This window comes from Salarias fasciatus, chromosome 13 (genome assembly GCF_902148845.1).
Source record: "Salarias fasciatus chromosome 13, fSalaFa1.1, whole genome shotgun sequence".
NCBI classification, from domain to species: domain Eukaryota; kingdom Metazoa; phylum Chordata; class Actinopteri; order Blenniiformes; family Blenniidae; genus Salarias; species Salarias fasciatus.
The window spans coordinates 18,109,173-18,126,609 of NC_043757.1; the positions used below are offsets into that span (position 1 = coordinate 18,109,173).

Consider the following 17,437-nt stretch of genomic DNA (forward strand, 5'->3'; position numbering starts at 1 on the left):
GCTTATCAGAGAAAAGAAAACTGATACAAATAACTGGCACTGCATGAAACGCTGTTGATTGTGTTGCAGATATTCCCTGGAGTGGCTGGTTATCAGGTCCTGATGCTTTTGAACTGTGGAAGGAAACGAGAGTACCCAGAGGAAACCCACCCAGACACAGTGAGAACATGTAAACCACACACAGTATTTGAATCAACAATCTCTGTGTGAGGCGAGAACACTAAGCACTGCTCCACTCACCACACTTCCTGTTTCCAGCAGGTGGCGCTATGGCCAAGGGTAGTTCTTCTCACATGACCATGATCAGTGTCAGACTGTGATGCAACGTGTAAAGTTTGAGGCCGATCGGACCATATTCAGACTATGTACTTCCTGTTTCATGGTGAAATGTTAAACTGTGTGGCACAGCCAAGGCCACGCCTTCAGACTTTTGCAGAAGATTTCATTCACGTTTGCCCACCAATCGCTTTTCGAATAACTGGTCAAATTTGTGGTAATTGGCCAAAATCTGCCATGTTTTTCATTCCCTGTGGAGTTTTCAGTATGTGGGTGTACCACAAGACAATTTTGTGTGTTGGGGTTACACATCCATGTACCTAATAGGTGAAATATGATGCAAGGGCTTAATTTACTAAATTTTTGCAGGTGGCGCTGCTGAGCCATTCTGCCAGTCACTTGTATTCCCCAACAATAGAACATTTTGTGTGCAAAGTTTTGTGCATTTTGAAGTTTTCTTAGGCTGTCATAAATATGTCAGGAAGAATTTTTCTATATTTCTGATTAATTCCAATAGGGTCCTTGTCCACCCTAAATAAATGTAGGGTTCCCATCCATTCGCCTGAGAGCTGCTGCTTTATCTAATTTAAATTCTATATCCCACCTATATAGTACAGCTAACTAGCACCCTGGACCGGTCACCATGTTCATGACAAGACAGAAACCGTTATACACGCTCACATTCACACACCGAAAGACTAAATGATCATGTAAAATCCATTCCAGTTTGTTTATCTATGAAAGTCAAAGATATAACTATATCCTGTTCAAGCTGCTGGTATGGGAATAACTTCTGGCTGTCAACAGCATGATTCAATAGCAGGTATATTTGATTCAGTTTAGCTTCATAAAACATCAACATTCAAACATATTTCTGAGACAAAGTACATAAGAATTACAAACTGGCATCTAAATTTATGTTTTTTTTTCTTGCTAAAAGAATAAACCTATTTCCTGCAAGGTAGCAGATCATAGTGTTTGAATATTAATGAATTGTGTGGGGTACTCGATAACATTCATGGTTTTCAAAGCAGCAAAGTGAAGCAAAATGTACTACTTGATTGTGCATACTGTAAGTACAGGGAGAATTAGTTCCACCCTTAAATAAAAAGCAAAATTTTATTCCTGAAAATGAAGAATAACGATCATGGGGTTTGCGCAACGGAAATATTTACTCAGCAGTTGATTTTCTGAAACGTTTTCAAAGTGATGAACTTTAACAGCACACATACAGTATAAGCATCCATTTTGCAAATAGTTACATCAAATCAATTTATTCTCATCTTTTCAATCATCAAGAAAATCACATTATTACAACAGTTTAACAATCATGAGCACAGTGATCACCTCTGGTTGGCAAGTTTCTTGAACTTACTGAGTAAACTTACAAATAAACCCTGTAGCATTAGATATTTTGCATTATACAAAAATAAATAACTCAATATATTATGGCCATAAATGTATCTTTACACACTTTATTAGACTTAACATTCCTCAACTAAAAATATTTCTTTAAAATATTACCTTTTTTTAAATTATTTACATAAACACAGTGTTTTTCAATACAGGACATAATGAACAGACTGATTCTTATTCTCAGAAAATAATGATTTTTAGATTTTTTTATATATATATATATGTTTATAAAGACAACACATAAAACTGCACTGAAGTTTCACAGTTATCAGGAAACCGTGTTATAGCAGCATGCGGTTTAGTTGTCAGTATAGCGGATCAGCCATTTGTCATAAATTCTGCTCTGTCAAAATGAGTGACGGCGAGATTGAAAAAGATAATGCAGACATGAATCTTCGGCATCCCCCCTTTTTTTCTCCTCCATTTACAGCTTCATCACAAACCTTAAACCGTAAACCGTTTATCCAGCAGGAAATTCACTGCTTCGCTCAGTTTGTGCAAAACAACGACGAGGAACACAAATCTGACTCTTTTTTCTATTCTCTATCGCCATTTTGACAGATTTCTAACGTTCTGTTGTATGTTGGACAATTTTGGGATACTGTCCAAATAATATCAACAAAAAAAGCAACATTCCTGAAGAATCAGTTGAGAAGATTATCATCAAGACTTCACACGCTTCACGGTTAACAACAATACACTTTCACATCACATTTAAAGTCACAACTGAACAGTATGGGAGCACCAAAATAAAGAAAAATCCCTGTACTATTTTCCCTGGTGCTGTGATTTACTCATGCTGTTCAGGTCCTGGGCTTCTGCCTGAGAGGCAGTCTGGGTTTGGACCTCCTCTGGAGTCTTCACCAGGACCTGCGGCAGTGTGTGTGCGGTCTTTGTTTCAGTTTGTGTGTGTGTCTCCCGTGTCTGACCCTTCCTGTGTTCGGTGGAGTTGGAGCACTTCTGGCACAGATCCCTCATGTCCAGGAGTCCCTGCATCAAGCACTTGACAAACTCCGCCGAACACGTGTGCGAGCTCTCCCGGAAACTGGACACACAGAAGACGATGTGGTCCGACTGAGGGTTGTAGCAGGCGCCGTAGCCGTCCGGCACCACAGGGCCGTAGCAGCAGAACATCTCGACAGTCGTGGGGACCTGAGGGCAGAGGAAATGCCTTGTTATTGTATAAAAAGGTGAAATGTGACAACCGTGCCAGAGTATGAGATTAAACTGAGAACGTTCCCACAGTTTTAAATTCCTTCATTCCAAACACAAATGGAGTTAAACCACTACCTGACTGGTGGAGAGAATGAAGTGATTACTGATGAGATAAGCTTCATCTTTAAATACTTCTGGCTTCTCCATCTTCATTTCATGAGCAATTTCCCGGAGTCCAAGTAGGTGGTTGTCGATTCCCATCCCTGTAATAGCCTTTAAAACAAAATTTGCATTGATATTTTGATTTGATTGGGGGTATGAAAACAAAATAGATCTATAAATTATTGGAGAATAGTTACCAGAACAGTGTACTTTGTCTGTGCAGCTATGGCACCTCGTAGCATCTCCATCTTTTCTGCATCCTGTTGGAGTAAATGAAATGAATATTAGTTAGTTAGTTAGTTAGTTAAGTTTATTTCAGTCATCTTTTTACAGGAAAACACAAGAAACATAATTCTTACACTTAAAACAATACATTGACTGAAAGGGTATAGGCAGAAGTTTATCACTTGTATCGCCTACCCCTAGCAACATAATTATTTCCATGACAGCAACAAAATATATTTTCAAAAAGAAAATAACTAAAGAACTACAACCGATCTAGTTCATCCAGCTGTTGATTCTTCTTCTCCTGATTTATTTATTTATTTATTTTTTTTTTTTAAATTTCACCTCTCAGCGTGTCTTACCCTCACACATCCCGCACCCACACACTATTCTATGTTCAAATCACACCCAATTTTTCACACCCACACACAAACACACACGAAATTAGATTACAGTCATTTTTGTACTTTATATGGTTTCCAGGGTATCTTAGTTTAAACAGTAGTTCTATATTTATTTAGAATGCTGGCCTTATACTTTTTTTGAAAAGTATGAATATTTTTGGAGCCCTTTACTATATCGTCCAGATCGTTCCATAAATTGACACCTCTAAACGAAACGCATCGACTTTTCAAGCTGGTCCTCACTGAAGCTGTTTTGAAAATCATGTCCCCTCTCAAACTGTACTGTCTCTCTCTGGGTTTGAACAAGACTTGGATATAGTGAGGGAGCATATTGTTATGAGCCTTATACATGACTAGAGCAGTGTTTAGATTTACAATGTCCTGAAATTTAAGACACTTTAATTGTATGAAAAGATCATTGGTTGGAGTGTAATAGTCTACCTGAGTTACAATTCTTATTGCCTTCTTTTGGAGTAAAAAAATTGAATTCATGTATGTCTTATAATTATTCCCCCAGGTTTCCACACAGTATTTAAGGTACGGGAGGATCAGAGAGTTGTATAGTAATTTAAGAGCACTTTTATTCACAGAGTGTTTAATTCTATGTAATATGGCAATTGTTTTAGATACTTATTATACTTATAAATATTTATTAGCTCAAGTGGTTTACAGGCAGCCAATCTTTATAAATGATTGGAAAAAAAAGAAACATTTTAAGACATGCACACACACGCAGATATTCATCATGTCTGAAATAACTCGGTAAATAAAGTCAATACGAAGTGTTAAAATCTTACACAAGAAAACAAAGGTTCAACACTGACTGCTAAATAGAAATAAGAAGCAGACAGTCCATTGAGAGATCTTACGCTTGTGGGGATTTTCCCATCCGTCATCGCTCTGACAAACGCCAGCGCTTCAGGCGTGGCTGAGCGGATGTTATCCACTCTGCCCTCCTGAAATCGGCGAATCGACGCGCTCTCGTAGGTTGACACTGCTCTGCCGTGACACCTGCAGACAACGCAGAGGCCTCCATCATAGCCGCCTCACATGAATTCAGTCGTGTGTTACTGATCATTCTCTTACCGGTAGTAGGTTAACTGGAGTGCGACTTGGATGTAGGCGTCCGGGCTCATTTTCTGCTTCTTGATGAAGTCTTTACCGTAGTTGTGGAACTTGTAGACGTTCATGTCCAGATTCCTCACCAGCCTAAGTGAAAAGCATGCAAACACCATTCAGAGCTGAAACTTTTTTTCTGTTTTGTTTTGATTCTGGAGCGATGCAAGTGGAGCAAAACCTCTGGAGTTTGTCTGCAGATGCAGAGAGGAGCTTGTGAATCTCTGGACTACATTTCCAGCGGAGTCTGCGCGGCGCCGGCAGCTCGCTCACACTCGCAGCTCTCACCAGCTTCGAAGGGCTGCCGACCCTGATACCACACACAAAAATAAAATGATTTAGTACCTCTAAACAGTGTTTTATGTCTCCGTTATGTACAATAAATCAACACGTATGACACACATGAAGTTTTATTTCTTACATGTATTTGAGGAGATACTCCGTGCACTGCACGAGCACAATTCCTTCAAACGGTGAGTGTTCACACACCACTCCGCAGCAGCCGTCAGCTCCTACAACAAACTGACACAAGTATTTTCTCATTTGCAGTCTTTGATGAGTTACGATTCAATTAACCACTGCAGAGCCAACTTCATTCTTTTGCCTGTCTTTTATTTACTGCAAGTGTGGGATTTGTAATGTTTATTTTTTTAATTTTCGAACCATTACACTGGACTGAAGAAATTATTTAGAGATGCTTTCTGGTCTCTCTGTAGTAAACATCAATCAGTTTGATAAAAAAAAATCTGAATTCTTCATCAAAAAGTCCTTATCAAAGTACATTCTGCATTTCACGAGGCTTGGGGCCCAGTGGGGATGTCCGCTTTCTGTTTGATTATCTGTAAATGTAAATTCTTAACTTGGCATGATATCGACTAATTATCCAGCAGTGCTGTCAGATATGAACATGAATTTGTTCAGTTACGTCAATTCTTAATCAAGGAAGTAAAATGATCTTGAAAATCATCCATTGCTAATTTACATTTCTTTCTTCCTCTTTGAGATCTTTTGGCTTTCCCATAGTAACGGATGCCAAACGGAATTTAGGGCTCTAACAAGCACTTCTTATAGAAAACATTCAGAAGTAACTGTACTGGCTTTAAGCCTCTCTCTCACAGGGCCGGAGTCGTCCCAAATGTGTTATTTGAATTTTAAACATCACATCACATCACTACCACGAGTTTTCCTTGTCTTGCAGAACTGCGCCCTGATATTTGAGCATGCGTTGCATGATTATCACAATTTCTTATGGTGTGTAATTTTGTACCAAGAACAAATGAAGAAGGTTGCTAATCACAGTCAATTTGTTTATTTGTTCTTGCTTTTTTTTGTTTTTGGCTCCAGCTCATTGCAGGATCCCTCAGCTCAGTGATACAGGTGGTTTACTGTGTCGACTGACCTGCATGGGTTTGTCGTACCAGCGGTTGCCTCCATTCTTGGCCGCCCCCCCTCCGTGCAGCATCAGCATGGCACGCATGCTGTCATTGATCTCAGCACCAGTGGCATCGTCCAGACAGACCAGACACAGACAGCGCTCAATCATGTCCAAGGAGTCCCTGTTGGTGGACTCTGCAGGACATTGAAGTTCTGTTTTTGGTTTCCGGGATCAACATGCAGTTGTGTTGTTTGAAAACGTACCTCTCATTAGTACAGAGCGGGACTCAGCCCACTGTGTCCGTCCGTCAGAAGTGAGAAGGCCAATAGGTGGGAGCCGCTCTTCCTCGCTGTCGGCCATCTTGACGATCTTCTCCAGCTGAGTCAGCAGGTCTCTTTCATTCAGTCTCCGGAAGTTGATCACCACGTCCAGCACGAAGAACTGATTCAGAGTGGACACAGACATTTTTCAGTGCACTAATTCCTCTGGATTCTCTGTTCCATTCGTATTTAAATTCAGTGTGTTTCGCTATAAAAACCATAATTGGAAATAAGCTTTAACAACATTTTGATTCAATTTTGATGCGAGTTAAAGTGGAATGTTTTTCTGTCTTTGGAAAAATTGATTTCTTTTTGATTGTTTTATTAATAACTGTTCTTGGTTTTAATTGACCGTTTCTTTGAAATTGAATCACTGACTATATTGACCCACTCGTTCTCAAAAATCACATTGTAAATCAACATTTTTCCTTGTGTATTTGAAGATTTTGGATGAAGTGTGCGTGATTTCATAGAAGATGAACAAAGTGGTTTGGCTTTAATAACTAAAAACATCAGTGGGAGTAATGCTGCATGTTTCTGTAGTGAGGTGGTGTAGCTCTTATTTTAACCATTCAGTCTATGTTCATTAATCCGTCCAAAAATGCAATCTTTATTTATGTGAATACTGACCTTCTCATAAAAATAACTTAAAAAAAAGTTTGGAAATGGGTACACAATCCCCAAGCAACGGGGTTTTATTTTTGTCAAACTTTTAACTAGAATGAGTTATTGAGCTGAACTGGATCAGATTCGGTTCTTTCAAGCCTCACCTGGTTTTTACAGGCCACGATGATGTGTTCAGGTTCCGGCATCACGCTGCTCTCCTGGGCCACCAGTGTGTCTCTCTCAGGCCCCGGCAGGCGGTAAGATGTGAAGAGCCGGTAGTACTGCTCCATGCACAGGGGGGTTCCAGCCAGCTGGCCCCGGGCAAAGTCCACAGGCAGGGCACGACTACACACACACACACACACACACATACACACTTGGTCTAGTCTTCAGTTTGAGCACGAGCCACTTGTGACAGGCTTCGCTTGTATCGTGTGTTAACTCACGCATCAAGAAGACTCTTGTACTCCAGAACTCCTGAAATTAAGTGAGCAGCAAACCTTGAAAAGAAAATCTTATATGGTTAAAGACTTCACAAAGAAAACGGCACCTTAATTAATTATCACAATTAACAACATAATGGCACTATGTAATGTATGTAGGACCAAGCCAGTCCTGAATCGATTCTATGTTAGCCACACTATAGATTTCCTTCTCTGCTGACCTTTCCACAGTGACCTGGCCTGGCCTCCCGGACCTCAAGGTGTTCTGAGTAATGACCCCATCTGTCAGAGTGCCGCAAGGAACTTCTCAACTCCATACAATCAATAAAAGATTGTTTATAATTAATTTATATATTTCACCATTGTTTTTTCTCTAAAAATCAGAAAAGTCCCTGATAGATGGGAGCTGTGTGATTCCCATGAATCATGGATTAAAGCTTCTTCTGTCTCTGCTTCAGTTGTCAGTGATCAGGAAGATAAGACCGTGCGTTATAAGATATTCACTTACATCACAGTGTGACAGTGTATATGTGTGTTTTCTGTCTGAGTGTGAGGCGTTACTCAGGAATCCCTTCACTCTGTTGTGCAGAGCCTCGTACCTTAATGAGTCGATGGGAGCTCTGAAGTTCTGCTGAGGGAAGACCATTGCAGGGCTGGAATTTACAGGTAAGGCCAGTCTGTTGTTCAGGTACATGTCATTCAGCCAATAGTCATACACCTACAGAGGAAAGCAAAGGAGCGCACTTATCGAACAGAGTCTGACTCTCTGTTAGATGCCTGTTTTTAACTAAGTAATCTAAACAAGACATTTACACAGATGTGCATATTAATTAAGAGTTTAAATGATATTTGGAATGTGCATGTTTTTCTATTATTTACCCAGTTTGCCTCGTTCTCTCTTCTCTCCATAAGTTTCCCCTGCAGTAGCTCCCCCACGCCTCCAGGGGCTCCAAACTGCCTCACGATGTTTTGGGTCTTGCTGAACTGTTCCTCGGTGAGCAGGTGCTTCATGCACCTCAGGTAGGTGTCCAGTGTGTCTTTCAGGGCTGGCAGTGGCAGCTTTGGCAGACCCTGGTCAGTGCAAAGCTTCTGTTCAGAACAGGTTTTATGTCACATTTTGATAACGTAATTCAATACATTCATTCCCTTATTTTATTTATTTTTTTACTTTGATAATTATTCCATATATTTAATTTCCATGCACATGTTAACAACATGCACCTTTTAAATGTTTTACATATTTTGTATAACATCTAGTTAGGTCCAGTATACAGTATATGCTTACTTCTCCACCCCCAGAGTCTCTGGAGGGCTCCCGGTCCAGAACGGGCATGTTGGCAGTGCGCTCAGTCCCGGTGCGTCATGAAACACACTATTCACAAAGAAAACTGGATAATATTCCTATAATCAATGCGTGAATCAACGTGAATGCATCTTAAAATGAAATAAAAGACAATCTGAAAAGCATACATTGTTTCAATTTGAAAATTTTAAATGTACCTTTTCAAGACGAATTAATGAAAATTGATTACCAGGAAAGTCTTTACTATTAAGTGATGAAAATACACCTGAGGATTTTCACATACACCCCAAATCACAGTATTATTGATACTAATCATGTCGAAAAAGAAAAAAAGAGAGGATTTTTTTTAATTTAATCAGCCAAAAAAAACAAAACAAAAACAAACAAACTTTGAGGTCTAGATCTATTTTTCCAAGGCTGACCTGCACAAGAGGTCCACATTATTAATAATACATAAACTGAAACTCACCTGCCAAAAAAAAAGCAGCTCCTCTCGTCCTGGCGCTCAGCCAAAAGGTTTAGGTTGTTGCATCTCCACTTGAATCCATTTCTGGTCTGGTTTTCTTCAAATTCTCACTTTTAAGATGTGGATCATTTTTACGTGTCGTTGAATCTCCTACATGGCGTGAGCACAACTCCCTTGCAGGCTCAAGAGAGATGCTGAGATGGTACCTCAGCCTCCCGGCTGCCAGGCTCCTCCCAGAAGTCCTGCTATTCGCCGAGAAGTTTATTTGGCACTTCACATCTTCACCCCACCTTATTTAGACGCCGACCAGGCGCCCCTGATGCTCACACTCTTCAGGAGACCAATTAGGATATACTTTATGCAGATTCCACCTGCTGGCTTTCTAAAATCGCAACAGTTTATCTTGATTTCCATCCAGACTGTGTGCATAGCTCAGTGCGTTCATGACTGCACAAAAAGACTTTGTGGAGATGGAACGAAGAGAAATCTTTTTTCTTCAGAAGAGCAATGCAAAGCAGTATTTGCTAAATTGCAAGTCCACATTTTAAATTCTTCAGAAAAAAATAAGTCCCAATTTTGTGCCACAATTAATGGCATTTAACACAAAAATGTCAGGGTTAATACACGTTTTTTGATCAATTAACTTGTTGCGAGACGAAATACCGAAAGTAGATATTTTAATTATGTTTCCTTATAAATATCGCTGTGGTTTTAGGTGCCGTCGTAGAATAATAATAATTTTCTTCAAAAAGATGTTAGAGAAAATACAATATCCGTAAGCCACATTAATGTATTTATTATGTAAATAAATAAATTCGTTAAACAGTGCCATTCACATAATATTGATTTAATTATGTACACAAATGTACATTTATATACAGTTGCAGTTCATACATTGAGGCTATGCATTCCATAAGTACATCATCCAAACATAAACGAACAAGACGCAGATTTCAGATAGTTTCCACCTTTCCAAAACTCTTATACCGTACGATTTGCATATTGAGGTTAGCAGCAAAAAAGAATACATATCACACAGAAAGACGCATACATTACATTTGCTCTTTTTGTTTTCACACATTTACACACAATCCCTGAATACAATAAGATTTTGTTACGGTCATAAATATTGTTAACGAAGAGACATTTATGTCAGCATATCTTTCACAATACTAAAATGATAAAATGAAGAAACACCAGCGCCGGTCTATACTGCAAAAAGCTTAAGCGACTTGACTCGGAAAAAAAAAAAAACCCCGGAGGTATTGTCACGAAAAGCAGTAAATAATTGTCGTCGTGACACAATGTTAATCGTGTTATGCAGTTGATTGAATTTGACTGAGTACGCACAACTCTTCATGGGCACTTGGATAGTTTGGCACTCCATTTAAAGTCTTTTACGCATACTCTCCTCCGGAGGATTCCTCCTCTGAATACGATCGCTGCGCAAAGGTCTCGATGCCATTCTCGTCGATCGTCGTACATAAACCCTTCCTCTTCTTTTCCCGTTGCTCCATCTTGATCGTGTCATACAGTCCCGTCGGACCGTCTTCCAGGAGCATGTTTCGCTCGGAGAACGAGGGTCGCATCTGCGCCACGTTTTTCAGCAGGAGGAGCGCCGGTGCGTAAAGTACATTGGCCAGGCCCATGCCCAGGTTGAGCTGCACGAAGCCCAGGTCGTGCACTATTTTACCCGCCGCCACGGGCCCGAGGGCATAGGCCACACAGTAAGATATGTCCGCGATAGCGTACACGCTGCCGTACACTGACACGTGTCGCACATCCACCAGGAAACCAAGTGTCGGCAGGAGCGCCGTGTCCACGAAGGCGATGCCGAAACAGATGCCACACAGCGGGATCATGAGCTGTCCGAAGTTTTTGCAGGCAGGCACAGTGCAGGAGCTCGCGCCTATAAACACCATGCCTATAGCACCATAAAACCACTGGAGGTGCGGGTACTTGGCCGCCAATTTGACAGTGAGATATACACCGAGAACATGAGGGAAGAACGCGGGGAACCATGTCATGCCGATCTCCCACTGGCTGGAATGCATGGTTTCCTCCATCCAGTTGGCGATAGTGGGCTCGAGGAAGGCAAGAGGGATGTTACATATGGTGAGAGCACCAGCCACCACGGCGATGTAAGGATCAATCATAAGTTTGTATATCGGGGTGCCCACTGGCATGTTTTCTCTCTCCTTGTTGGAGAAGGGCTTCAGCACAGTCAGACAGAGCACACCGTCAGCGAGACAGATGCAGGCCAGTATCAGGAAAGGCACGCGTTTCCCCGCGAATTCGTAGAGGACCCCCCCAAACGGGGGCGCCACCAGACTTCCAAAAGAGATGAAAGCTAAGGCGATACCCAGCGCTTTGCTCCTCTCCGCCTCCTCCGTGTATCTGTCGGCGATCAGGGCGATCCCCGAAGTGTCCGCGAACGCGGAGCCCAGGCCCTGCATGCTGCGCGCCAGGAACAGGGTCGCGTAGTTGTCAGCAAAGGCAAATATGAGGGTGGAGAGAAACATGACATTAAGTCCGATGAAGAGCGGGATGTCGTACCCAACTCTGTCTATAAAGGTTCCACTTATCGGGTTGACTAAAAGTTGCAGGATGGCCTTCGAGGCGAAAAGCACGCCAATCTGCACGTCGAAGTTCCCCTTGTCGACTTTATGGGTCGTGCTGTTGGAGGAGTTGGAGTGCGGTAAAGCAGCCTGGGCATGATCCGCTGCTTTCTGTAGCCCTTCAAGGTAGTCGGGTATAATTGGCACAATTACCATGTAAAGCATGTTGTCTAACAATAGTGCTGTGCAAACTATCACTAGAATAACTCGTTTCTGTCGTTCTGGGTCTTGGATTACGTTGCCCAGCTGTTTAGTTCTTTCGCCCATCTGGGACAATTTTGAGGCGGCAGATTGAGCCATGTTAGAGGCTTGTCCCTCTGTGGTCCCCTCCGGCTCCATGATCGCTTCTCTTTCTGGCTCAGGTCTTGTCTTTTAAAAAAAAGAAAGTCAGTTTCCACAGCTTGTTTATAGATATGAGCGCGCTTGGCACATCTGCTGTCTGTATCAGTTTTTCTTTCTTCAGCACAGGGACCACTAATTATTTAGACAACTTTCCTCTGCTTTACCTCTACTCAGTTCCTCGCGCTGTCCGTCACGGCACGCGCGTTTCCATCCTCGTGACTTGGACGCGTTTTATCCCCGTCGCCCCTCGCCGCTTCATTGTCTCTTATCCCGTCATTGAGGTGACGCGCCGGCCCCGGGCAGCACTCACAGGTTGGGGATTCACCTCCAGCTTACAGAGTCGGCTCCATCAGCGCGCGCCCTCCGCTCCAGGTCCGCCTGCTGCGCCCCTCCCGGCTCCCAGACGCTCCCAGCTGTCTCCAGTCACCTGTAACGCCGTGCGCTAAGTCATCATTTCACATCAACCGGACTGCTTTTTGTCGGCCGTGGCAGGATACACACCGCAGTTTGTGGACTCCCATAGGTATCCCCCTCTCCCCCCGTCCCCCCTCCCATCATCGCCGGTGGCTGTGACGCACGGTCCGGAAGATCTTTTATGCTAATTAAACTCACAATCCCAAGTGTTGTCGAGTCAGTTGCTTAAAAGCACAGTTGAAAATGCTTGGTTGACTTTATATTACATTTATATAACCTTCTTGGTGACCCAGTGCGTTATTTAAAGTTTAATTAATTAATTAAAGCCTGGGAGTAATTTATTTATTTATTTATTTGTGAAATTGATACAATTTAAGGTGGACTTGATAGAACATCATAAGTCTGAGATCATAAGCAGCAATACCACAGAGAAAGGGATTGGTTCATGTTGTTTTCACTCTGACATTTGATTTCAGCACCACACTTCAGTGGACAGCTCCGCAGGAGAAAATAGACGCAATGATTTCCGCTCTCCTGTTTTCCTTTCAGCACAGCCGCTCTCACCACTTTCTCTAAGAAATGTTCTTTGGACAGGGGGAGTTATGCAGAGTAAAGGTCCAGTCAGCTTATTCTGCAGTCGGACATCTGTCTTCTATCTGGAAATGTGTGAAAATTCCTACATTGTTCGTTGATTTTAAACCGCGGTCACAAGACTAGATTATTCTCATCAATAGTTTAAAACGGAAGCATTAACTTTATAGTTAATATACTTTTCTTCAAATAAAGATGTGATTAAAATGTTCAAATTGGCATTTCATCTGACATAGTTTCAAATGAAACCATTTACATTCAAAACTAAGCATCGCTTGCTTCACAACTGAAAATCCTCAGTATAATTTTCGAAAGGGTCAAGTAACTGCCCGGTGCACACGCCAGTCAAACTAATGGAAACATTTTAATATAGCTAGAGGCTGCCACCTATTGGTGCAGAAGATCTTCAGCGGACTGCTGGTGACAAAGTGACTGGACGCTTTACTGTATGTCAGTAATTAAGTGATCCAATAACTACGGGGAAAAAACACGCGCGCGGTTTGTGGGAACATCCAAATTTCAAACAGATATGCTTTACAGCCACCGTCTCGCCCTCTGGAATGAGACGTATGTAATTCGATTTTAAATGAATATTCACTTTTTAAACTTTTTAAACCCAAGAAATGCTCAAATGAACTAGGATTTTGAAGAAAGATAAATCAACCTCAATGTTATTTAAGATGTTGACATCTGACATTTCCCCCCTGTTATAGTCATTGAATTTGGAAGTATGTTGTAGGAGGAGGTTGACGTGTTGAAGTTTCAGACATTACACAGCGCTGTATTGACATCTAGTGGGGAAAGAAGGAAATTACATAGCGACGCCATCCGTCCGTCATCCATCCATCCATTGCTGGAACCAATCCCATTGGACCGCCTCAGCAACATGACACACACTCGTTTGTCCATTCACACACACTCACGCACAATCGCATTAATACCTACGGTAATTTCCGGAGTCAATAATAAAAGTCAAATTCATGTATTTGGACAGCGTGAGGGAAAATAAGGTCTCCTCAGAAAGGGGTGGATACTGGACTCCAGAATAGGATATTCTCACTGAAATTAACTTAATTTCTATGAATATATAACGGTCTGCATATCTGCTACAGTTCTACTGCTTCGTTGAAGAACCGCTGAGTGTTCCAGTGATTCATTGCAGTCGTGATAGAGATTCACTGATAAGATCATTTTCTTTTGGAAATCATTTCTTAGAATGAAATCTGCGCTCAGTCTCAGTTTTCAGAGCAAGCCCCTTGTGTGCCACGTGTCAGCCAGTAGATGTCCTCATATCCCTTCACATTTTCAAGAAATAACCACCAAAGGCCCAGGGAATTAAAAAAAATACAAAAACAAACAAACCCTGCTTTACATGCCTATCAGAATACTGTACCTCCCATATTTCACTGTCATTGCCTAGAGATCCTGTTACATGGCTGAGTGGAACTCAAAACTGATTCGTGAGGGGCTTGATGTTTTGCTGTCATGTTTTGTTTTTATTTAGAGGTGCTCCCAGGAGCATTGTTTCATACAAATAAGTAGCGGAGTGTTTCAAACATAGACAGTCAGCTTTGCATCATATTCTTAACTCAATATGTTCTCTGATCGTATTATCAAATTATGTAGTGGGTAGTACTTATTCCCAACAGCAGCAGTGTTCTCTGTTAACTTTATTTTTTATTAATTTATTTTATTCATTGTAAAAATAAAATATGTAATAATACAGAACACAATTTCATGAGTGAAAGCGAGCAGAATAGAAGAATTAGCTCATCTGCTCGGCCCCTTTATGTCTCTATAAAACTTACCAGATGCTTGGGCGTGCATAGTTGATCATAAACTCTCGTGGAATGGAATCATTTATTCCCTCGATTGTTGTTCAATGGTGTCTATTGCTGTTAAGGCAGTCTTTTCTTGCTTGTATCACAACACCGCAGAAGGAAGTCTGCTTTGGTTCTGCTGAACAGACGGAGGATGAAGTTGGTTTCAACTGAAGCACCTGCATCAGAAACTGAAGAAAAGTTGTGTGATAGTGACAGCAATGACTCTGGACTGCTGGTCAGTGTGAATGTGAGTGTGTGTGGTTTTCTGTCTCTGCTTTGCAATGGACCGATGCCCTGTTCAGGCTTCACCCTGCCTTAAAACACAGTCAGCTGACTCCAGTATTGAATAAAACGACACAGAAGATAAATGTATTGAATGTAGCCTATAGTTTTGTGCATCGCATTGTAAAGTCTTCCTTCTAATTACAAACTGTACGAGTGGGCTGCCATTAATCTTTTGCACATTTTTTCAACTATTTTCAATGCATTTGCAGTTGTGGTGGTCAGGTCAGACTGTCATTTTAATTAGACAAATGAGTTTGGATGGTGTGGGTCAGTAGTCCAGCTGCAGGTCACATCCAGTGCTTCTGAAAGAAACCAGAGAAATGCAGACTGTTGTTTCCCTCTAGAGCTTTATTTGACGTCAACGGGTTAAGTCCGGCTAATAAATGTTAGGAATCTAACCAAAAGAAGGCTCAGAATTTTTCAGTTTTATTTTTAGACCGCATGTTACGTCACAATATTGAGAGAACAGCTTTGATAATCACATTTATTTCCCTCGGCGAACATACTGTCGCTGGAAGCTTAAGCAGAGTCATGAAGGCCGGAACCAAACCTTGGCCTCTGGTTTACTCAAGAGACTGCTGTGCTTGATCTCTTTTTGCAATCACACACACACACACGCACACACACACACACACACACACACACACACACACACACACACACACACACACAAATTGTGCATGCAACATAAACACGTACATGCACAGACACGTGAACCTGTACACATTTCTGTGCAGATGCAAGAGCAGGGGGGGAAATAAACACAAAGCATAAACATAAACTGTCAGTGAAAACCCACTTCAAACTGTTTAGTTTCCCTGTTTTTCCAGTCATCTGTTTTTGTCAGGAAGAATTATTTTTACTTCGCTGTCCTCTCAGGCTGCTCTGTCCTCATAGCTGGATTGGCTGTGTTAGGGGATCAACTTTTTTTCCCCCATATTCCCAGTGATTCTGCTTTGATCTGATTTGAAACTAGCTCAAGAGATTCAAGATCGCCACGTAATCTTGAGCAGTTGCCAAAGTATTAATTTCTAGCAGCCAAACAAAATCCTGTTCACTGCAGCCTCATGCGCACAGCATGAGCATGCAAAACAATTCTGGTGAACTGGGATGATTCAAACATTCTTTTTTTTTTTTTTTTAGCAGTATGAGATACTTGAGTGAAGTCTATGTTTGAGATGTGGAAAAATCCTGAAAGTGTAACATGGTGCGTGGTTCTTTAAGCAGACAGACGTGATCAGTCTCAGTTTACATGGTTTGAATTCCAGCTGTTGCTTCCAATGATGGAAGGCAAACTGAAGCCCTTGAATCAGAATTATATATAGACTTCTGAGATATAGCCCATTTTCACTGCTTCTGAAGTTTTAAAGTGCTTTACACTGTTAGTCATTTACCTGTAAACACCAATTGAGAGCAATTTGAGGTTCAGTGTTTTCCTCAAGGACACGTCAACACGTGGACAGGGCCAGATGTGGAAGGCAATCCTCTACCAGCTGAGCCGCACTCGCTTCTAGTCATTCCATTTCATGGCAACAAAACGTCTAAATGCAGATCTGATGCATGCATGCAAATTACAGTGGACAATATCTTGGAGGGTGAAGCCTTTACAACGTTTATATATTATACATACACAATTACAACTATTATAGTTTGTGTGGGTATCATGAAAGCTGTGGTCTGCAGAACTGAGTGGAATGTAGTCAGTTGTGTGATTTGGCAGCGTTGCTACAGCAGTGTGTGTACAAGTATTGACTACAACATGTGACAGCCGCAGAAGACGCACCAATCGAGAGTGAGGCAATCAGCAGTGACAACAGACACGTTTACATAAGTGTGCTGTAAAGCAGTCACAAATTAAATGTGTGACTTTTGGTTGGTGTTGATTGTACACAGCATTTAGATAATAAGAAACGGTTGATTGGTAGCAGAATCTATGTTGCTGGATTAATTGAAAGTGGCATCATCCCCATGTGTGAAATCTACTCATTTAATCAAGACAAATCTGCTGCTCAAACCAACCATTGAGCTTTATAATTGATTAAAGATGAAACCTATGAACACTCATGCTATCCCTGCAGGAACTTAGAATTGAAACCT

General features: G+C 41.4%; 2 protein-coding genes across 2 annotated transcripts; both read right to left on the reverse strand.

Annotated features, from left to right (window-relative positions):
• Positions 1-2,449: 2,449 nt before the first annotated feature.
• On the reverse strand, positions 2,450-8,831 carry chata (choline O-acetyltransferase a). Its single transcript, XM_030106086.1, has 14 exons — positions 8,784-8,831; positions 8,378-8,569; positions 8,098-8,216; positions 7,502-7,555; positions 7,220-7,400; positions 6,393-6,570; positions 6,154-6,323; positions 5,176-5,276; positions 4,936-5,064; positions 4,725-4,847; positions 4,508-4,649; positions 3,207-3,269; positions 2,983-3,120; positions 2,450-2,844 (listed from the first exon to the last, which is right to left on the reverse strand). Exons 1-14 carry the CDS (start codon positions 8,829-8,831, stop codon positions 2,461-2,463), a joined length of 2,022 nt encoding a protein of 673 aa, XP_029961946.1. The 3' UTR covers positions 2,450-2,460.
• A 1,223-nt stretch (positions 8,832-10,054) lies between these two features.
• On the reverse strand, positions 10,055-12,705 carry slc18a3a (solute carrier family 18 member 3a). Its single transcript, XM_030106088.1, has one exon. The coding sequence runs from the start codon at positions 12,222-12,224 to the stop codon at positions 10,665-10,667; it is 1,560 nt and encodes a 519-aa protein (XP_029961948.1). The 5' UTR covers positions 12,225-12,705; the 3' UTR covers positions 10,055-10,664.
• Between the last annotated feature and the right edge of the window lie 4,732 nt (positions 12,706-17,437).

Excerpts from the sequence above, each read along its gene's own strand:
- chata (XM_030106086.1), bottom strand. The coding sequence starts at position 8,831 with ATGCCCGTTCTGGACCGGGAGCCCTCCAGAGACTCTGGGGGTGGAGAA. Across the intron at positions 5,277-6,153 it reads GGTACGACAAACCCATGCAG|TTTGTTGTAGGAGCTGACGG; the intron begins GTCAGTCGACAC and ends TACTTGTGTCAG. Across the intron at positions 3,270-4,507 it reads ATGGGAAAATCCCCACAAGC|GATGCAGAAAAGATGGAGAT; the intron begins GTAAGATCTCTC and ends TTACTCCAACAG.
- slc18a3a (XM_030106088.1), bottom strand. The coding sequence starts at position 12,224 with ATGGAGCCGGAGGGGACCACAGAGGGACAAGCCTCTAACATGGCTCAA.